At 42.5% G+C, this 22,430-nt stretch overlaps 1 protein-coding gene across 3 annotated transcripts in view; it reads right to left on the bottom strand.

Moving 5' to 3' along the window:
* Nucleotides 1-22,430, bottom strand: part of DENND5A (DENN domain containing 5A) — a 100,742-nt gene that overhangs the window by 15,712 nt on the left and 62,600 nt on the right. For all 3 annotated transcript variants that reach the window (XM_001379248.4, XM_007497077.3, XM_056802105.1), the window contains 8 exons: nucleotides 20,179-20,496; nucleotides 17,670-17,885; nucleotides 16,187-16,421; nucleotides 15,148-15,298; nucleotides 14,281-14,374; nucleotides 7,463-7,594; nucleotides 3,461-3,613; nucleotides 1,724-1,808 (listed from right to left, as the gene is read on the bottom strand). In XM_001379248.4, the coding sequence (XP_001379285.1) occupies nucleotides 1,724-1,808; nucleotides 3,461-3,613; nucleotides 7,463-7,594; nucleotides 14,281-14,374; nucleotides 15,148-15,298; nucleotides 16,187-16,421; nucleotides 17,670-17,885; nucleotides 20,179-20,496 (1,384 nt within the window). The remainder of the gene's footprint in view (nucleotides 1-1,723; nucleotides 1,809-3,460; nucleotides 3,614-7,462; nucleotides 7,595-14,280; nucleotides 14,375-15,147; nucleotides 15,299-16,186; nucleotides 16,422-17,669; nucleotides 17,886-20,178; nucleotides 20,497-22,430) is intronic.

Genomic DNA, 22,430 nt, shown 5'->3' with positions numbered 1-22,430 from the left:
TCTCTTTTTCCTTATATGCAGATCTCATCCAGTCTCTCCTTTGGGGCTTTATTATAAAATAGTGGTCCCTCAGTTTGGTGTTTAAAGTCCTCCATCATCTGACTCCAACTGACCTTACCATTCTTTTCCGCATCATTACTCCTCCTCACGTGTTCTTTTTCCCATCCCAAAGGAATTCACCTCATGCACCAATCCCTGATCCCATTTGGCCTTTCTACCTACTTTTGAAACACTCTAGCAGGAAATTCCCTATCCCAGGAATGAATGAACTCCCTCCTCATCTCTGCCTGCAGGGACCAGCTCAGGTACCACCCACTCCAAGAAATCTTCCCTCATCCCATTTCTCAGTAATGAGGGTCCCGTCCATCCCCAAATTCTCTGAAGAGTACACTTTTGTCTGGATGATAAATCCTTTGCCCCCATGTATTCTCTCATATTCTTGTATATATATGGCATCTTGTGTACAAATGGTATATTGTTAATGACAATAACAGTAGTAGTAATAGCTAGCATTTATAGAGGGTTTTATTTAAATGTTTTACAAAGTAGTTATTATAAATATTATCTCATTTGACCCTCACAACAACCTGTAAGGTGCTATTACTGTCCCCATTTTACAGAGGAAGAAACTGAGGTATGTGGGGTTAAATGACTTGCCCAGGGCCATACAGCTAGTAAATATCTGAGGTCAGATTTGAACTTACATATTCCAGATGCTTTCTAGCACTCTAATTATGGAGTCTCTATGAAGTTGGGGCCAAGCTGGATACTTCCCCCTTGCTTTACCATTTACTCCCTGGTTGAGCCTGGGCAATTTCTTTTATTCCATGGAGCCTCAGTTTTTCCCTCTCTAAAATGAGGGCTAATAAAACTATCTCACCAGATAACAGGTAAAAATATTTTGTAATTTTAAAAGAAAGGATAAAATATTAGCCTTCTTCTTATAATTATATAATTATTATATATTATGCTAATAATTATAAGTATTGCTATTAATATGATCCAACAAACATGTATTATAATAATACTATTATTATACTAATGTTATTATTATTCTATAATTATAGAAAACACACAATGCTGGCTATGATGCCAATGAATGCCATTTGAGGGCCTTATGATTCAGAAAACATTTCATAGCCTTTTCGGCTTCCTGGAAGCAAAGATCTGATTTGGAGTATTTTGTGGAAGAGATTTAACTCAATCAATCACTATACGTTAACTAAACAACTATTATATCACAAGCACTTTGCTAGATCATTGGGTAAAGAAACACAATGAAACAATCCCTCTTTTAAGGAAGCTAGAGGGGCAGCTAGGTAGTTCACTGGATGGAGAGTCTGGCCCAGAGATGGGAGATTCTGGGTTCAAATCTGGCCTCAGACACTTCCTTGCTGCGTGACCCTGGGCAAGTGACTTAACCCCCATTGCCTAGACCATTCTTCTCTTCTGCCTTGAAACCAAGACACAGTAGTGATTTTAAGACAGAAAGTAGGGGTTTTGAGGGGGTTTAGGGATAGGGTTAGGGTTTTTTAAAGAAGCAGCAGCAGCTAGATTCGTAGGATCAGAGGTCTCTAACTAGAATGGACTTCAAAAGCCATCCAGTCCAAACCTTCATTTTACCAATGAGGAAACTGAGGTCCAGGGAGGTTAAAGGACTTTGGCCAACATCAGACAGCTAGCAAAGGATAGATTCTTCCCTAGAAAGAAGAGACTGCCTTACCTGAGGTACTCAAGCTTCCTGACGTCAGCTTTCTTTGTCGATTTTCCTGATAATGCAATAGGTGTGACCACAAGGCTGACTTCCCCTGAAGGACAGACAAGAACAGTGGCAATGATAGCTTAGTTTCCAAACTTCAAAGAATCAAAGACCAAGAAAGGAACTCAAAGCTTCTTTGGAATTATGAGTAAAATTGGAATGCAGAGAACCTTAAGTTCACACTCTAATTTTGGCCAGATGAAAGGAATCTGAGCCTGTTGGGCTTTACCATACATGCACATACATACACATTCTCCCCTTAAGAGTCCAGGAAAGTCCCACATTAGAGGGTTTCAACATGGCGGCCAGATGGCCAATGATTGGCTATGCCATAGTAGGGAATCCTTTTAGACAAGAGTAGGACTAGATGGCTACAGGGGCCCCTTCCACCTCTAAAAATCCTGTATTACTGTGAACAATCCAGCAAAAGAAGTGGCCTGAGACTGAGTGGGGAACCTTGCCTTTTATCCCTTGGAATCATGAGGAAAGCTTTGAGAGAGTCTGTTAAAGGGGCTACATTTCAGAGTGAGTTATCCTACAGTCTGTCACCCAGGAGACCAGCAGGGTGCAATCTGAGGGCACCTACACTCATTTTCTTTCTTTCTCTCTCTCTCTCTTTCTGTCTCTCTCTCTCTGTGTCTCTCTGTCTCTCTCTCTCTCTGTCTCTCTCTTTCTCTCTCTCCTTCCCTCCCTTCCCCTGGACCATTAGCACAGACTCAAGAAATATGTAGGGAGTGGAAGCTGGGCTCCCCTCTCAGGATGTAACTACAAGCTGAGAGAGACCTTATGAAGCACCCCATCTAACCCAAACCCCTCCTTGGGGAGAAAAATCCAGGTATCCCATAAGCTCTGAAATTCCAACCCAGTCAGCCATGTTTACATGATTCATGATTCTTTCCCTCCCCCCTCCCAGAGCCGACAAACAAATTTGGAAGACTTTCTAATGGTTGAAAGTAAGAAAATGAGACTTTCCTACAAGATTTAGAAACTTAAAAAATTACATCTTTGATCCCACCCAAATCTAATTCAGCTAAACACAAACAGCCCATGTTCGAGGCAAGAGGATATTGTCCCTGGATAACCATCCCCAGTACAGAGATACAACTTTCTGCTGCCCAACAATAAGGTGACTCAGTGGCAGGCAGGACAGGACCTCTGACAAAATTCTAGGGGACATACAGCTCCTTGAGGGCCTCCAGAACCAAGCCTCATTTCTCCTGTTTTTAAAAAGAGGCAATACTTACTTACACGAGTCACTTCATAGAAATGTGGTGAGATCAAATGAGAATGTGAAATCACTGGGTGGACCAGGAAGTGGTGTAATCAATGATAACAACAGCTTTCCCTTCCCCGCTCCCCATATTTCTTCCTTGCCTGGCAGGGGCATGGAGGCCACTAAGTTCTCAAAGATGGCGCCAGCAGAGTATAAGCTGTGGAAGGTTAAGTTACTTGCCAAAAGTCATACGGCTGGAGACAGAATTTGAACCCAGGTCTGAGCTTGGCCCTTTATCCAATGCATCAAGCTGCCTCTCTGGAAAATCCTCCTTTTCCTTAAAAGCCCAACTCATATGCCATCTCTTCTAGGAAGCCTTCCCTGACCATCCACCCTCACTTAGTAAGAATCTTTGCCACTCACAAAGCACTTGGCAGCTCTCAAAGTCACCTTAATTATAACCATATAAAAACAGGCTGCTTCTTTACCTGTTTGACCTGCAGCCCATGGCTCCAGATCCTTTCCAGGAGATCACAGAGGCTAGCGATCAAAGTGTTCTCCTCCACCCCAGTGATGTTGACTTCTCCATGCCCCAACTCCACAGCCTCTCGGCCCATCTTCTCAACCAGCATCCTCTTGGTCTATAAGGCAAGTGACAGAATATCAGAGTCAGCAAAATGCAAGTGCACAGAAATGGCCCTTACTTCTAGCATTCCTGCGAGTGGGGGGGACACAGACAGCGCCTGCACCCCCACAAGCGCAATATGATCTCCCAAAAAGTCTGAGTGAGGAGAAAGGTTGCTGGCAATTAGTACAGAGCTTTGGGCCAGGCATCAAGAGAAATGGGTTCCAGTATTGCTTCCACCACTAACTGGCTGATCTTGGGTAGATTCCCTGCCCTGGTGTCTCTTGTAAAAAATAGACTCGAATACAGGACTACAATCCCCACAAGCCTTTGTTCCACTTCCCCAAGATGCTTTGTAATCTCACGGGAATTCTGAGGTGGGCCGAGATCGAGGAAGGATTTAAGCTGGTGGCAAAGGTTTTTGGGTCTCTCTCGCTTCTTTTGGACTTCCGTTTTGGAGCAGATGCGTCTCTTCCGTGATGTGAGGTTATCTGGCCTAGGCACGTGTTTTTTCTTATTCTGTATTTTCTTTCATCTTTAACCCTTAATAAACCTCTAAAAAAATATAATACTCCTTGCAGAGAGAAACTAATTTCTACCTGCCTCAGTCTCCCCATATTCCTAAATTTTAATCACTCTAGGTCCCAGTGTCCTCCTCTAGAAAATGAGGTATCTGGATCACGTGACCTCTCAGGTCCCCACTATCACCCCAATATCAATCTCTAACATTCTATAATCTACAAATTCCCCTCAAGGCTTAAAGAAACTTTGAATTATAGAAAATCAGGGTTTCAAGGCTGGAAAGAGTTAGAGCTCATTCAGTTCACCCCTCCACCCAGGGACAGAATTCCCTTGGCCATCCCTAAACTTCTCTGAGGCTGTTATCTACCTCCTGTGCCTTCTTCAACCCTGATCTTCCTCGTCATTGTCTGACAGACCCTCCAGTGGCACAGAATTTACTATAACAGGTCAAAGATGTATTTTTTTTAACATAATTGAGCAAAACTTTTCCATTCTGAGTCTAAGGGATAGCTAAAAATGTTAAGGAAAGCAAAGACCACAGAAGTCCTCTCTAGACCAGCTCCTTCATCAGAGAGACAAAGAAACTGAGGCCCAAAAGAAGGAAGTGCCCCTCCCAAGATTACTAACATCAGATCCAGGATGCCACCAAGGTACCCTAACTCACAGACGAAGATTCTTTCTGCTGCACATTATGCCTCCTTGGGCCTATTTTTTTTCATCAACTTATATATGTATGTTATATATAATATGTTATTTATAAATAAAAAAATATAAATTATTCTTTTAAATGAATTTATATAAATCAAAAATTTTTTAAGTTTTATATTGTTTTTGTAAAGAAAAAAATAATTCCTCCATATAACTTTAATTTAAGGTCTTAAAGGCAGCAACATAATCATGGAGTGGAATTACAAATTCTAATAAAATAGTATTTTAGGCAAGTTTTATAAACAAGTCCCAAGATTTGTCCAAAGCCTCTTTTCTTATCCCATATTCTAGAAGGCCAAGCCCAAAATCAAAACTGAGCTACTAAAGACAAGAAACTGCCTATGGCACAACCATAAATAGTCATCATGATTTTATTTCATTTTTTTAACCCTTACTTTCAGTCTTAGAACCACTACTGTTTATTGGTTCTAAGACAGAAGGGCAAGGGTGCCAGAGGCCATTATACCCCAACTGGCTGACAAGGTCACAGTCTGAGGAAAGGAGGTCAGCAAAGCAGACCCCAGAATGAGTCCCCCCATCCCCCTCTGTGACTTCTCTCCCCAAATTTTCCCCACTAATGGACTTGCTATGATTACTAGTCTCTCCCCAATACAGGAGAAATAATATGAGAGCAAATACTTATAGGATCAATAAATATATACCCTACTTTAAGCCCCCTAGGTTATTACCCTGAAAAGATTGCAATTACAGAATTAAAGTCCAAAGATTACTGCCCATGACCCCTCCTTTCTCAAGCATAAGACATACTCCAAGGCCCTACAATAAACACCGGTCAAAAGCTTGAGTATTATCATGAATCTTTTCCTACAGTTACCACACTCCAGTGAATTTGTTGGAACAGAAGCCAAGCAGCATTGCTACTTTAAATTAATACAAGAAAAACAGAACTTGTAAATTGAGGAAAACCCCAAAACTGGTCTGCTTTAAGCCCTCACACTTAGATACGAAGATGTTTTGTTGTTCATCTCCCAAGCAATTATGATGGATAGTGAAAGCTGACCAAAAGCACAATGACCCTCTCAGCAGGTCAAGGGGTACTAACCCACAAATGGCTTTAGTCACATTAATCATATCTATCACAGAGTGTTGTTGAAACCTAGTAAATAGTCACAGAGTTCTTTGTTGTAGTAACATTACAAGAGTGTTGTTTAGGTGATTTGATAATATCCAATCAAATTGTAAAATGTCACATACATAGAAAATTGATTGTGTGTATGAACCAAAAAAACCTATATAATAAATGCACCATGACACTATGGCAGAGCACTGTGTGTGATGCTTGAATACGTGGGTTGAATGCACAGTGTGTCTCATCTCCTTATTCTGGCCATGATGTCACATCTGGGCAGAGGGACCTTGGATCCTCAGAGGGGCCACTGGATGGACCCCTATATAAGAGCTAGGCAATGGGGGTTAAGTGACTTGCCCAGGGTCACACAGCTAGAAGTGTCTGAGGCTAGATTTGAACCTAGGACCTCCCGTCTCTAGTTCTGGCTTTCAATCCACTGAGCCACCAGGTGCCTCCCATCATGCTTTTAGAACACAAAAAAAAAAATGCATTTCAGAGAAGGGGGAGGGAAGGAGATATTTGCAAATCACAAGAATAGAGACTTCATAAATGCTTGTTATTGCCTAGAAAAATAGGGCTTAACAAATGTTTCTTGGATGAATGAATGAATAAGGAGAGGTCATGTCATGAAAATGAAAGACACTGGATGGTCAGAATGGGTTGTACACTGATCATCTCAAGCCAAGCCAGAAGAAGAACTAGAAAAAAGTCTCCTGCATACTGGATAGATTCTCCTTTGGAAAATTTATAGAAATATTTGGATAGATGAGAACCACCCAAGATGAAAAGTCATGGAGACTGGAGTCTCACTTTGGCACTTAAAAATCCTTCCCAGTCTGGGTTCAGCCTAGCTTGAATCCCAGACTTATTTCACATTAATGCCTTCACGTGCATTCGTGTTCTAGCCAGTGACCCACTCCAAACTGAGCATCAAACCTGCTCTCTCTGGGTCTTTCCATAGGCTTCTCCCCACACTGGGAATGCCCTCTTTTCTCACCATCTTCCCATCAGGCATGTCCTTCAGGGTTCAGTTTAGATGCCAAGAGAATATTTTCCTTATTCTCCTAGCTGCTGGTGCTCTCTTCCTCTCCAATGATCTTGAATTAACTTGTATGTGCAGAAAATAAAGGCTCACTGATTACTTGATATCAGAAATGGATCCTTCTTGAGCAGGGACTACTTTGCATTTTGTCTTTGCCTAGATAGCTATTAAAACAGGTGTTTAATAGATGCTCATTTAATTAAATTAAATTAGTGAAATTTAATCATGATCAAATTAGACACCAATCAAGAAACTAGAGTTTCACCTCCGTACTAGGTAAGACAGTAAGATTCCTTAAGGACAGGGGTAATGATGTCTTATTTATGTTTCCCCAGGCATTGCATATAGTAGGCACTTAATATATATTGCCCAAACTCAGTGCAAATTTAATTTTCTCCCTAAACTCAACCAGGGAAGACAGCATCTAGGGCCAGCTACGGCAGGCAGCAAAGAACCCCCCACCCAGTGCCACACAGATGTTCACACTCTACCCTGGGCTTTACCTTATTGCGACACTCCTTCAATAAGCCCTCCACAAACTTCCAGTTGGTCTGTGCAATCACCGAGGGGGAGAGGTTGGACAGCTTGGGCTGCCGGATGGTGCTGCCCATGTTCCTGGCTTCTTGGATGTACTTCTGTGGGGGGACAGGACACAGGAGCAAAGTCAAGACCAGCCCGGCTTCATCGGTTCAAACTATGACCTGCAGAGGGCAGCATGCCCCCATCCCCAGGACTCGGGCAAGGAGGGAGAAAGCGGGCAAGGGCTAAAGATGCCCCTTTTGGCATGGGATAAGTGAGCCTATTTTCCAGTAATTCAGAGAACTGCAGAAGTCTGAAATCATCTAACAAGCAGCTTGCAGAGTCCATGGAAGGTTGTATTTCACCTAGAATCCTGAAACAAATGAGTGTGCCAGCCGAGATGGAGGGAGGAGTGGCAGAACTCAGTGCCTTACAAGACTTGCTCCTCCCAGGCATGACGGCCAAGGCTGCTCTCTCCTCCCACTGAGAGGCCCCCAGTCTGCCCCCAGCCCCCATCCACCCTCCACTGGTCCCCAATGGGTTAGGCTAGTCACAGGATCCATTGGGTCAAGGACTGCTCAGCTAAGAAGCCTCAAGGCCACCCTCCTGTCAACTTGGGACCAGTCTGCTATTCAGGGCTCTTCACTCCCATCTGCCACCAGTAGTACCACCTACCCACTCATCCCACTGCACTTCAGCCAAGCTGCCCAACTCCCTGCCCTTCCAACCAGCCATGTCCCTCCAAGGCTCATATCTTTGCTTGGGATGGAATGCCCCTCTGCCCCCTTTTCCTTCCAGTCTTAAAGCCAAAGTTCATTGCCACCACCTCCATGAAGCCTTCCCTTGTGGCCCCTGCTTTCCCAACATGGCCCTCACAGAGAACCTGTTATCCTGACATATTTCAGAGGCAATTAACACAGTGGAAAGAACACTAGCCCCGACGTCAAAGGCCCCGAGGTTAAAGCCCATCTCTACTGCTTACTATCTGCAAGACCCTGGGCAAGTCACAACCTCCTGGAGCCATCTAGCTATCAAATTAGAGGATCAGACTAAAAGCCCACTGAGGCCCCTTCCAGTTCTAGGTCTAGGAACCAGGTATATCAACAGTGATTTGCATTTGTGTGTCTTATCCCCTTGCTAGGCTATAGATTTCAAAAGGGCAGAGACTAAGTCTTTTCTAACTCTGATATCTCCTCACTCAACTCCAAACATCTCTCAGGTGTAGCAGTCTTTTGTGTGCCCAGGTTGGGATTAATCAATCTCTCTCTGTGTGGGTGTCTGCTTTTCTCTCTCCTTTGTCTTTTTCTCCCTCTCTATTTCTTTTTTCTCTTTCTCTCTATCTCCTTTTCTCCTTCTTCCTTTCTGTGTCTGTCTTTCTCTCCTTTTTCTCTTTCTCCCTCTCTATTTCTTTTTTCTCTATCTTCTCTCCTTTTTCCTCTCTTTCTTTTTCTCTTTTCTTTTTCTTTCTCCCTCTCTACCTATTTCTTTTTTCTCTTCCTCTATATCTTCTCTTTCTTCCTCTCCTTTTTCTCCTTCTCCCTCTCTGTCTCTGTCTCTCTCTTCTTTTCCTCTTTCTCTCTCTCTGTCTCTCTCTCCCCTTGGCTGTCTCTGTCTTTCTCAATGCTCTCATTGTGCTAGGAGGAGCTCTGTGTTAAGATGAATAATTCATTTTTAAAAAGAAATTTCCAAGAGGAATCAGACACTACAGTATAGATAAATTAGGGCAAATCCTTCCAGAATGTAGAAATACTATGCCTCTATTTTGCAAAAGACAAAGCCGTCCACCAGTCCTAAAAGCTCAAAACTGTCAGAATCTTTCAGTGTCCCTTGAAACACTTCTGTGAACCCCAGCCACTTCATTACTGGGGGTGGGGGAGAAAAAATTGGCTGAGATGTAGACATTCTGGGTGAGGGAGGAGGGAAGGGAAAAGATATAGGATTAGGAACAGTAAACTTAGTCATACATCAGATGGATGGAATTCAAGAAGTTTCAGGAGCTTCGTCTCCAGGTGATTACCAACTTCTTCAATTCTATTCAAGTTCTACCACACAGACCTTTGCCAATCCATTAACAAATACATCTAGGTCCCTGTTCTGCAAGATTCTGTGCAGTCTCTGCTTCTCTCCACTGACCATGTCAAGGGCACCAGCTGCAGACAAAGAATCCTCACGTTGACTCCACTCTGCACAGCACCCAAAGCTTTGGGACAGAAAAATATCCTATGGCTAGGAAGGTTAGAAGGATCACAATGATGAAGCCTTAAGCCATGTGAGAGAATAATTTGTACCAGAGTGACAGAGAGAGAGAGAAGCCCACAGAGTCCAACCTGGGAGGGCAGCTAACTTTTCAGTCTCTATTGCTTTAACACCATGAAACAATTTAAAAAAAAAAGAAAAGAAAGTCTATTTTTTCATCTACACTAAAGGATTGAACCATTAATGGTATTACCATCCACCCAGTCACTTGGCTGGACATACTAGAGTCATTTTTGATCATTTTTGACTCTGAATCATAAAAACCGATTACGGAAAGGTACCTTAGGGGGCACACACATCTCCCACATTTATAGATGAAGCAACTAAAACCCCTCAAAGAGGAAATAACTTGTTCAAGGCCAGAGGAGATGGAGGGGAGGCAAGGAACTAAGCTATGACAATTATAAATTCAAATTATAAATAAATTATAAATTCAAAAAATGAAAGATGATCTCATCCAAATTTTCTGTTTTAATAACTAACAATGTGACAGGACTTACAATCATCATCTCTTTTAACTCTCACAACAATCCTGTGAGATTGGTGCTATTATCCTCATTTTACAAATGAACAAACTGAGATGAAAATAGGTTAACCAACTAGCCCAGGGTCAATAATAATAATAATAATAATAATAATAAATAAGCTAATGAGTGTCTGAGGCAGGATTTGAAATCAGGTCTTCCTGACTCCAAGTCTGGTACTACTACAGAAAAAGAAAATTAAATCTAGAAATTAAAATGCCCAGTATCACAAAGCTAGTTAGTTGATGATCAGAACTTTTGGAATTTTATCTTCAACTATCTAGACAAATTTTAAAAATATTTTTCATTCAGAGACTTTGGCATTAATTTAGCCTAGCTCTCTCCTCCTTTATAGATGGGGAAACTGGGGCACAAAGAAATAGACTTAACTCTGCCCCCATCCCTAACCCCATCACATAGCAAGCAAATGGCAAGACTGAGACTAGAACCCCATATCTATGGCTGGTTGGCCAGGTCTCTTTCTACACACCACAAAACTCAATTGGTCTTATTCAATTACCAGGAAATATATGGTCCAAGGCTTCACAAATGCTTATTTTTATTTATTGTCATGTTGACAACCCCTAGCATGGTGGAGGGGTAGAGAGAGGGCTATCTCTGTAGTCAGGAAGACCTGAGTTTAAGTCCTGATTCTTTCATATGTGGACTGAATAATTTCTCAGTGACCCAGGAAATTATCTAATTAAATAAGATAAATAACTTAGCAGAATGCCTAGCACATAGTAGATACTTAATAAATGTTTATTCCCCTTCCCTAAGACTAAATTACAAAAAAGTTATAGATTGGCATTGGTGAAGGGAATTTTCATATTAGGAGTTCCCCACACCTATAAATCAAAGGAAAAGACCCACCCCCTCCAAAAAATATGCATATATGTGCATATATGTATATTTATATTGACTACCTATAACTTTATTCCAACAGGCTAAGAAAATACCAAGTATCAATTACATGTTTCTTTTAACCAGATTCATGAAAAATAATCTTGATGGACTATAACACTATGCCATAAATGTTTCCATTCCTGACTTCCCAAAAGCATGATCTGACAAAAGTGGAATATTTATTCCTGATTCTCTCTTCTAAAACAGATTTTTCTGTACTACATACAAGTTTCTAACCAAGATCTATCTGTTCTGAATTGAATTATCTAGAGAGGCCTGTTTCCTGAATCAGGATCCTGACACACTTCTTGGAAGTGACCATCAAAGAAGCAAAAAGACACGGCCCAGAAAAAAAAAGATGAAGGTAGGAGGAGAAAGGCCCTGCCAGAGATAAAGACATCTTCTAAGGAACAACCATTATCTGATGGAAGGAAGGAAGGGAGGGAGGGAGGAAAGGAGTGAGGGAGGGAGGGGGAAGGAAGGAAGGCCTCTCACGGGTGAGTTACCATATAGACAAAGTAGTGATTTTCACAAATGGCTTCATCAAGAACAGACTATCAGGTGGCCGTGGAAACTGGTGTACAAGAACATAATGAAAAGATTTGTCTAAACTGATATAGAAGGAAATTATCAGAATCAGAACAACATTCTCAATGACTACGATGACATAAATAAATATAAATGGTAAAATCAAGTTGAATGTCATTCAATTACAATTATCCAACTGGACCCCAGAGAAAAGATGAGAAACAAATATGGATCATTTCACTGAAGAGGCAGGGGAAAATGTTGTGGCCACAGTAAGACATTGCCAATATACTGGCTAACTTTACATAACACTTTTTTCTTTTTTTTTTTCAAATTTGAGCTCATTGAATAAGGGAATTAGAACTATGATGTTAAAACAGAAGGCATCAATAAGTTAAAAAAAAAGACAGGCTACAATTAAGCTCATTCCTATTTTGACAGTATTAATAAAATGGTTTATAGAAAATGTTGATAGAGTTTACCTAGAATTAAGCAAAGTATTTAACAATATCTCTTATGTTGTTCTGAGGGGATACAGTAGAACTGTGTTGGCAAACCTATGGCATGTGTGCCGGAGGGGGCCACTCCCCTCCCCTTCTCCACCTTAACTGAGGACATTTCTCCTATCGCCCACTCTGCCCAGCAACCCAATAGAAGCTCTCCCTCCCTCCCCTGTCTGAGGTAAGGGAGCAGCTCAAATGTGGGGTAAGGGCTGCATTTGGAGCACTTGGTCTCTAAAAGGTTTGCCATCAATAGTCTAAAAGATAGACCGGCTGGACAAACCTGAAGAGGAGACATTCATTCATTGTTTGCAGTCAACTTGGAAGGAGATCTCTAGTGAAAGGGCACAAGGATCATGCTTGGTTCTATGCTGCCAAACATTTTTAACAAGGTCTATCTTAAATAAAGTCACAGAATGCTTACTATATTTGCAAATGCCATAAAGCTACATGGAATAACTAACAGTTTAGTCAACAAAGAAAAGAATTCATGTCTTCCTGACTCCCAAAGAACTTGTCCAGAACATCCAAGACTGGTTTTCCATCCACTACACTGAGCTACCTCTCAAGATAAAAACCAACCAAGAAAGTTAAAACAATCTTGGGCTTCCTTTAGAGACTTGTACCCAGGACCAGGTGTCCTGCTCAGGACCCATCTAGAGTACTATGTTGGATTCTGACATCACATGTTAAAAAGGTCATTAGCAAACTAAAGAGCACCCAGAAGAAGGTAAACAGGATGATGAAGGGTCTCAACACAATACCATAAGGTTATGAAGAATGAAGACTAAAGCCTGAGGAAGAAGATACTTGGAGTGGGGGAGGAAAGCATAACAGTTCTCCTGAATTACTTGAAGACTGACATATGGAAGAGGGATTAGATGGGTTCTTCTTGTTCCTAAAGCACAAAACCAGGAACAAGATGCAATGAAGCAAACCTAGGCTTGAGAGAAGGAAAAACTTATTAACAATTAGAGGTACCCAAAATGGAATGAAGCACCTCAGAAGATGGTGGGGTCCCCCACACTCCATGTCTTCAGACAAAATACCATTTGTCAGGGTATTCTAGTGGGTGGGCTTTGTACAGTGTGGAAGCAAAATATCAGAGTCTCCAATTGAAAGAGAGACTGAAATTAAGCAATAAATTGTAAAAAAAAATTAACTAGAGAGTACCTAAGCCTCTAAATTTATAATCAAAACAAAATAACACATGTGCAAATCATAGCATACACTATAAAATATCAGAAGAAACTGCCACTTCTGTGTGTAGATGTATTTTGTATAAATATACAATTATAATTTAGTTTATCCTAATGAAAGTATTATTATTTCGATTCTCTGTGACTTATGTTAATTTTCCTTCATTCTGGAAGTCCTTAAAGCCTACTAATAATAAGTAAAAATATAAAAAATAATAATAAATGGTAGTACTTGTAATGATGTTAATAATATAATATGTTGATATTAACTAATAATAAATAAGGCCATATTCTAAAGAAGTACCACAAAACATAATTTTGATTTGTTTTCCTTTTCTAACAAACTATTCCTAAGTTTTAACATGAATGAAGAACACTAACATAAAGTCCTTTGTAGAGGATTTTCATAGTTATTAGATCTAGATTTTTGAGGAAACTTGGTTGATGGAGAAAAGTCTCTCTGTAAAGCAGTCATCCTTCAAACAGCTGGTTGATGTCTAATAAAAACCGTTTCTAATAAATCTTATCACTGAATGCAACATGGAATCACTACTCGGTTTATTCCTTCAACAACAGATCCAAGTGGGACTAGATGGGTTCTCGATTCCCTTCCAGCTCTACAGACTGAACTTTGACTACAAAAAGGCCTTGGTCCCAACTCTACCACATATTAGCAACAACATCATGGGTTAAGCCCTCTCAATTTTCTCAATCTTATTTTCCTTATCTGTAAAATAGGGATAAGGCATTTTTTCCCATTTACTTCATAGCAAAATACTCTGCAAACATTAAAGCTCTAGGAAAACCATGAACACTGAAGGAGGAGGGCAGACGAGAGGTCACTGGTGGCATGGGCAGTCCTTCCCCACCCTTCCCTTGTGGCTCTCACCTCCCTCTGGTCATTATCTAGGCGTAGGTGCTCTGTGTGCTGCTTCTGTCTATCCTTCCGCCTCCACTGGGCAGGTGCATTCCTCTTTGTCCACCTGCCACAAACAAGAAGAGTGTTTTCTGGAGTGAGGTAGTGAGAAGCCCACAGGCTGGCCTGGAGGGCTGCTGGGGCTGGGATAGGGAGGTGATATTGGGGCTACACACATCACCAAGGGCATCAACTGCTCTGGAAGAAGAGTAGTCTGAGACCAAGGACTGAACGAGGGGATGTCTCTGAGGAGAGGCAGATGCCACCTCCACTGATAACTGAATCAAGATCACCCAGAATCCTGAAAAGATTTTCTCCCAGCCCCTTTCCACTTCCAACCACTGAAACAAATGGCATAACTCAGGCCATAAGCATCCTGGGCAGAGTACAGCAATTCTGCCAAGGAATTCTAAGCCTATTTTTGTCTGTTTTTATGGTCCAACAGGGGCTTGGAATCCTTGTCCTAATGAGTGAGGACAAGGATGGCCAACGTTCTAGAAAGAGTCATGGGCATCTCTGTAATCTGGTTAAAGCTCATGGATCCCTTCTTGAAATAATGTTTTTGCATGCATATGGCAAAATATAGAGGATAACCAAGAAAATCAATTATATTGTAATAAAGTTATCCAAAAATTCAGATTTCCAATTCACTGATTCTGTTCTTTTTCTTTGCCGTGTCAGAGGAATGAGCCTTCCTTATCTTTGGTTTACCAACATAGAGACCTTCAGGAAACTCAAAGTCATGGTGCCATACACCCAATCCCTTCGCCAATCCTCCCCAGCGTACACAATCCTTAATTTCCAGCATGCTCAGCTTGGAGAGCCTCTGGGCTTACTCACTTGTTGCTGACTGGCCCAGTGGAGAGCACGTCAGCCTGCAATTTGGGGAAGAATCCTGGCTCATACTTCCCCTGCCCGATCTTCATGTCCAATAAGTGGGGATGAATAGCCGTGTGGTCAATCTTCGCCAGCCTCAGCTCAATCGCCTTCTCTGCAGGAGACAGTGACAAGAACAAAATCAAACGGGTGAGGCATTTGGAACATCTTCCAGAAAGGATCTCAAAAGCTACAAAACTAAATCACAGCATCCTAGGAAAGGGGCTCCCAGAAAGAAAAGCCACACCAGAAGATGGTGCTCCCTAACAACGCTAACCTTTTCCTACTGTTGATTTTCGAGATGGATCAGGTGTATGTGTATATGGTAGGGGGGAATACATGCATGTGCGTGGGCCATAGGACATCCCCTGCAGCACAGACACAATTCCAGACCTGCCTCCATGGCCCACCCCTACTTTTTTCAAAAGGTCTGGAAAATGATTTGGTTTGTTCACATTTTAAGCCCAAGTTGCCAGACAAGGGCTCAAAGTTCTGTCCCTCCCTGGGGGATTCGGAACAAGTCACAACCTCTTGTGGTGGCTAGATGACCCCTAAGGCCCTCCTGGGTTTGTGTCTATGATCCTAGTTGCTCACATTCATCAGGGTATTAGACGAGTGTTTTTGATCCCTGAACACGCTCTACCAGACACACCAAAGATGTCTATACAGCTTATAAAAAACTGTCAGGGCTGCTGATGAGTCAGCCTCAGCACATCGTTGGGAATCTGAATCCTGACATCCTTCCAAAGCATTAGAGACAGTCAGCTCCCCCAGGTTACATTTCCTCAGGCCTTTGTAGAGAACTGCCATCTCAATGGAAGACCAGGAATAGGAGCTGAAGGGTGAGGAAAGAGTGCCTGACAATGCACAAAGGGGATGTGACAAGGAAACCAGGAATTCTCTTGGGACGCGGAGCCTCTCCCAACTGAACTGCACCCTCGCTGGCTCGTTGCAGGGTAGAGCTGAGCCAGATGGAGTCCCATCTCTAGGGGGAGCATCTCACCTGCTTCATCCACCGTAGTGCACTTCTGGTACATGGATGTTCGCAGGGTAGGCGTCCTCACGTTCAATAACCTGATTTTGTCCACTCGAGCATCAAACACCCTCAGAATAGGGTCTTTGTCATCGTCGTCATGGCACATGATCTTATTGTCGACAAAGGATGCAAACATCTGAGTCTCCAGGAATCTTGAGAGGAAGGGCAGGTAGGGCTCAGGTTGGTCTGATAAAAAAGAGGCCTATGGGACCCCCCAAAAAAGGGAACAAGATGGGGGAGGGAGAAACGGAGACAGCACTTTAGCCATGAGCAGCCACAGCAAAGGAGACAAGGTCATTTCATACAAGAGGACTGGCCACCTAGACTTTGTGATAAAGGATGGAAAGGTTTACACTTTTCAGTTCTTGCACACTTTCATGCATGAACTGAAAAGTGTAAACCTTTCCATCCTTTATCACAGCTTTCACTGGGCTTCAAATCTGCCCATCAAAGAGCAGACTTGATCCTTTTGGTTCCATACTTAATAAAAACACCTTACACATCCCATGGACTCAATCTTATAGATCAGTGAAAAGTGCCTGCTTGTTTAGACATCTAAAACCAGAGAAACAAGGACCAGGAGAGAACTTTTAAACATTAAACATGGTGTTCATAGTTGGCCAGATCAGCCACGAGGAAACCAAACCTCCTAACTGGACAGCCTACACTAACTCCTCAATGGGAAAAAGAGAAGGAGGCTACAGTTCAGACCTCATTACCTCTCCCCTAGATTATCCTGACAGCCTCCTGGATGGTCTCTCTGTCTCCATCTCCACTCCAGTCCACCCTACCAACTGCTGCCATAAGATCAGACCCTGCGATGCCCCTCTGGGATCACATACAAACTCCTCTGCTAAGCCTGTCCATCTCCCACCTCTGCGCTTCTGTGCTGGTCATCCCTCATGTTGGAAAGTCCTCCCACCCCACCTCTGCCCCACAAAGCCCACCCTTCCTCTAAGACTTGGGACAGGCACCATCTTCTGCATGAAGCCCTTTGTTATGTGCCCTCCTTCCCAACTCCCTGGCATTTAGCTACTTGTATGCTTCTATGTGCAGATTTACACATCTGTGTATTTATTACTTTTATATTGATGCTCTCTCTGTACATGTACATGTACTTGTTATCTCCCTCACCACAATATAAGGAAATTTCCTGGGTTTCCTTAGTAAAGATACTAAAGTGGGTTGCCATTTCCTTCCCCAGCTCATTTTACAGATAAGGAAACTGAGGCAAACAGGGTTGGGTGATTTGCCCAGGGTCATCCAGCAAGATGAATCTTCTTGACTCCAGGCCCGGTTCTCTAACCACTAAGTCTTAAAAGAGCTATTAGACCACTGGCATACCTTCGAGTTATCCCTAAGTCAGAAGCGTCCCCCTCCTTCCTTCACCAGACTCTATTGGCCCACTAGAAAAGATGCCATGACACCTCTGGATGCTTTGGGCACTCACTTTATCGAAGTTCTGCATCTGTTCTCGGTTAGTGAACCAGGACTCCTTATCCTGGCTGGGCTGAATGACAAACACTTCATAGTCGGCGAACATCTGGGTGAAACGGTTGGCAAAGACTTCCCGGATCTGGATGTTCAACTGGTAAACCCTGAGCTCCTCTTCTTCACACTGAACTTTGAGATCCTTATTGCTGCTGCTCTCTTCACGCATATCCAGCTGTGGCAATGAAACAATAACTAGAAAAAGAATTCCCTTTTTCCTCTCCTTCCCAAAATGAGAAGAGATCCTTTTTGTGACTCCTAAATGTAATCAGGTGGCCAGTAGCCCTACTGAGCACCCCCAACACAAAGCCCAGGAAAGCAAGACTTGTTAGTAGAAGGAGAAAACAGAACAGGGATGTAGGGGCTAAATATGGAGTCATAAGCAATGATGAGTCTGTTCAGTCCAGTGATTCACACTCTAATGACTAACTCTTCCCAAAAGGGAGGAGAAGAAATTCTCTTCTACTCAGAGCAAAGCCAATCTAAACTCAAACCCTGGGTGATGAATAGAAAAAAGTCCTGGATTTTAGAGTCAGGATCCTGGTTTCAAGTCTTACTATTTCAAATCCCTGCTAATTACTTTTGATATATTCTTGGGCAAGTCAATTAACTTTCCTGAGCCTTAGTTTCCTCATTTATATATTTTTAAAAATGGTGGGTATGATAGGACAGAAAGGGAGAAGCACCAGAAAACCTCTGGGGTCTCTTGGTTCAAGCCCTGTGATCTAATAATCTTAAACTGACTCAAAATGAAATAAGAGAATAATCACACAACAATGATTACCAAAATGTACAGGAAATTAACCCAAAAGATGAGAGATCTCAGATCAATGGATTCAGTGAATTAACCAATCTTGACTCCAGAGACCTAATGATAAGGAATAGTTCCCTATTCTTAAGTAGGGAGGGGGTGGGTCCCAGGAACAAAATGATGAGATGTGTGTTGTCAGACATAATTAATGTGCTGGTTTAATTTGTTTAACTGTACTTCCTTGTTATAAGAGAAGACTCTCATAGGGGAGAGAGGAGTATATATTGTAAGATGATGTGATAAATCATTTTTTAAACATTTTTAAAGGAAGGACCTCATATGGGCAGTACCATAGACCAAATTCAGAACTCCTGAAGCAATGACATCATCTGCCTCAAACTGAGGCAAACTCCCTCATTTAAAGGTGAAGAAACCACAGCTCCAAAGGGGAAGAATATGCCCAACTTGTCTCCTGTTGGCTGCCATTAAAAACGAAACAAAACAAGACAACTTCCCAATGGCACTTTAATTCCCAGACACCTTTTGTAAAACAGAAAAATGAAAAACTCAGAAGGTATCAATAAACATTTCTACCATACAAAATATTAAGGTCACTATGGTTAAGAATTGATTTTTGCCTCAGGCAAGAGCAAAAATCCATCTTCTTCACCCAGATCCAAACCAAATCAAGCCTGTTGGAACTCTAAAAGGTTCAGGAGAGAAGAGGCCCACCCAGGAGTATGAAGTAGTTCCAGGCATCCTGCCTGTGCTGTACTCAGCCCCTAACAAGAGCTGAAGAAACTCAGATGGCTTTCCTAGAACAAAGATTATTGCCTGGAGCACCTGACAATCTTTAAGCATCACTATGGCTACTTAGAATCATGAACAGTATTCCAGCAATTCTGGCTGCTGGTCACCTTTGAAAAAATGTTTAATTGATCCCTTTAAAAAAAAGAAGATCACTATCACTGCCTAATGACTTTGTCTTTTTTCTTTCTCCCTGCACTGGATTCTCCCTTCTAACAAATATGGCCAGTCGATCAAAACAAATCAAGTGATTGATAGTAACTGAAAATGTATGACTCCTTCTATACCTAGAGTCCACCCATAAGGTGAGATTGCCAAATGCCTTCAACTGGGTCTTGTCAAACATCCAAAGTAGAGAAATCCCTTGGGGAATGCCTGAACAAATGATGGCTATAAAGATGTGACAGAATATTACTATGCCTTTGGAAAATGATGGGAGTAACCTTTTCAGAGAAACATGGAAAGACTTTTAGGAACTGGTGCAGGGTGAAGAGAGCAGAACCAAAGAAACAACTTATACAATAAACAACATTTTAAAGACAAATAGCTCTCAAACTTGAAAAACAACCATTTCTGAAGAACAATGATGAAGCCTGCTACCCACCTTCTGGCAGGGAAGTGAAGGACGTAAGGTGCAAAATGAGGTGAATGTTTTTTGGACAAAGCCAATGTAAGATCTTGTTCTGTTTGACATTCCCCACTAGTTCATATTTATTACAAAAAATTTGTTCTTTCCTTTTTTCCCCAATGGGGAGAAGAAAAAGGGAAACAAGAGATTTGGGATAACTGAAAAAAAATTTTAAAAAGACAAAAAATCAGGGTTAGGTTCCCCCACCTATGGAAACAGAGGAACAAGCCAGGATTTTGACTTTACCTTAAGCTTTCTCCATAACACTGGCATTGGGCTCACCTTTTCCAAGCTCACCCCAGTCCTTTGGACCAGAGCTTGCAGCCTGGCGATGGTCTCATTCTCCTTGAGGAGTTCATAGGTATGCAGAGGGGAGCTGGCAATGTTCCCATTCCGTTTGTCAGAGGCAATGTCACAGGCCCTGAGGCTCTTCAGTTTGGAGGCGCTCTCACTGCAGTGCAAGTTCCCCTCAGGAGGAATCCCAAAGGCCATGAGAATCTCAGAAATCTCCTGAACAAACTCTAGCTTGTTGGGAAACTGAGGAAGGTCCTCAGGCAGCTCAATGAAATGGTTGTCAATATCGACGAAGCAGAGATTGGCCTGTCAGGAGAAAGGAAGGGTAGAGGGAGAGATGGAAAGAGAGGGAGGAGAAAAGGAGGGGGTAGAGAGACAGAGACAGGCAGAGATGGGGGGAGAGAGAGAGGAAGGGAGAGAGGAAGGGACATGGAAAGAGAAAAAGGGAGATGGGATGAGAGGAGGAGGAAAAGAAGGTGAGAAAGAGAAACATCATCATCAGCTGTAGCATTCACAGGGAAGGAGGGTACAAAGAAATGAACAAAAATGACTGTACTAATATAAAAATTTATGGTACTCTAAGGTTTACCGAAAAAACTTCCCTTGCCCCAACTCTGTGAAATATACGGTGTAAATTATACAACCTCCATGCCCATCTTATGGGGCTTTACAAACGTGAACTCTCTTATTATTACTACTGGCAGAGTCAAAACTTGAATCCAGGAGGGTTCCTGAGACCTTCTGCCTCTACACCCAGTGCACTTTCCTCTCCATCACTCAGCCAGCCATTGAAGAATGGAAGTTCCTTGAGACCAAAGATGATTTCATATCTGTCTTTGCATCCTCTGTACCTGGCACTTAGCAAACATCCAATAAGATCATGGATTTAGAGCTGGAAGGGACCATTTTGTCCACCCTCTTCATTTTATACTTGGGTAAACTGAGGCAAAGAGACATTAAGAGACTTGACCACAGTCACATAGCCAATGTCTAGCACAGGATGTGACCCAGGCTCCAAGGTTGGCACCTTGATGTCACTATTGATGGATCAGAGAGAAGCCCAGGCCACAGTGCTCACCCTTCGGGAACAAGGGTAGGGAGGAAAACAATTTAAGGAAGAATGCTCTCAGAGACCTTGGAGTTAGGATGAGGAGAGGATATGGCAGGGAAAGATGGGGTTTAGTGGTGAAAGCTACCCCCATGCAGCCCATGGGCCACTAGTCACTCTCAATTCTCGGAGGGCCCCAAAGCCAGTGTTTATGGCAGTTGGGATAATTCCATCGGGCTTCTTTTTTTCCCAACTCAGCCAAGGTTGAGCCGCACAGAAATGTGGGGGGAACCATCTCAGGCACAGGGGAAGATGGTGGTCAGGTTGGCTGAAGGCCCAAAACAACTACTGCAGAGTAACCAACTCTTGGCTTGCTAAAGCATAATAAACTTGTGGCAAGATAAAACCAACTGTTGGTTTAAAGTCTCTTTTATTCCTGCAGGGCCAATAAGAGCCAAGGTAGTGGAGAAGACTCACATGCACAAGGCCACTTAGAAAGGCAGGGCACCCTAGGCAGGGCACCCTAGGCAGGGCACCTCCTGGCCTGGACTCCACCAGCACAGCCACCCTCAGCTCACGTGTCTCTTGGGAACAAGTCCTTGTCCCACCAGGGGAGGACGGGCTTTTAAAGTAAGAGAAGGGACCTTCTACTTCTCATACAGAAATTCCCCAGGCAGACTTAAGCCAGCCGTGAACTTTAGAGGTTTGGGGAAGGCCCTTAGAGAAAGAATTCTAGAAGGGAACATCAATAGATAGATCTGTATACTGCTCAACCCCAGGAAGGAACAGAAGAGGAGACAGAGGAGGTCCTCCCTTCCGTCTAGGATTGGATGATTTGTAAATGTGTTGGTCTTTAGGTCTGAGAAAAAAATCAAGCATTTCCTTCCATTATTATTTTTTTACTTTTTATTTTTTATTGTATAAACCCTTACCTTCCATCTTAGAATTGATACTGTGTATTGGTTCCAAGGCAAAAGAGCGGTAAGGGCTAGGCAATGGGGGTCAAGTGACTTGCCCAGGGTCACACAGCTGGTAAGTGTCTGAGGCCAGATTTGAACCTAGGACCTCCCATCTCTAGGCCTGGCTCTCAAATCCATGGAACTACCCAGTTGCCCCTCCATTATTATTTTTAAAGTTATTCTGAGATGGTGTCATAGGCTTCCCCTGACTGCCAAAGGAGGTAGGGATGGAG

Source organism: Monodelphis domestica, chromosome 6 (genome assembly GCF_027887165.1).
Source record: "Monodelphis domestica isolate mMonDom1 chromosome 6, mMonDom1.pri, whole genome shotgun sequence".
NCBI lineage: Eukaryota > Metazoa > Chordata > Mammalia > Didelphimorphia > Didelphidae > Monodelphis > Monodelphis domestica.
Note: the sequence above shows the minus strand (reverse complement) of the source record. Positions and strands in the feature narration are given on the sequence as shown.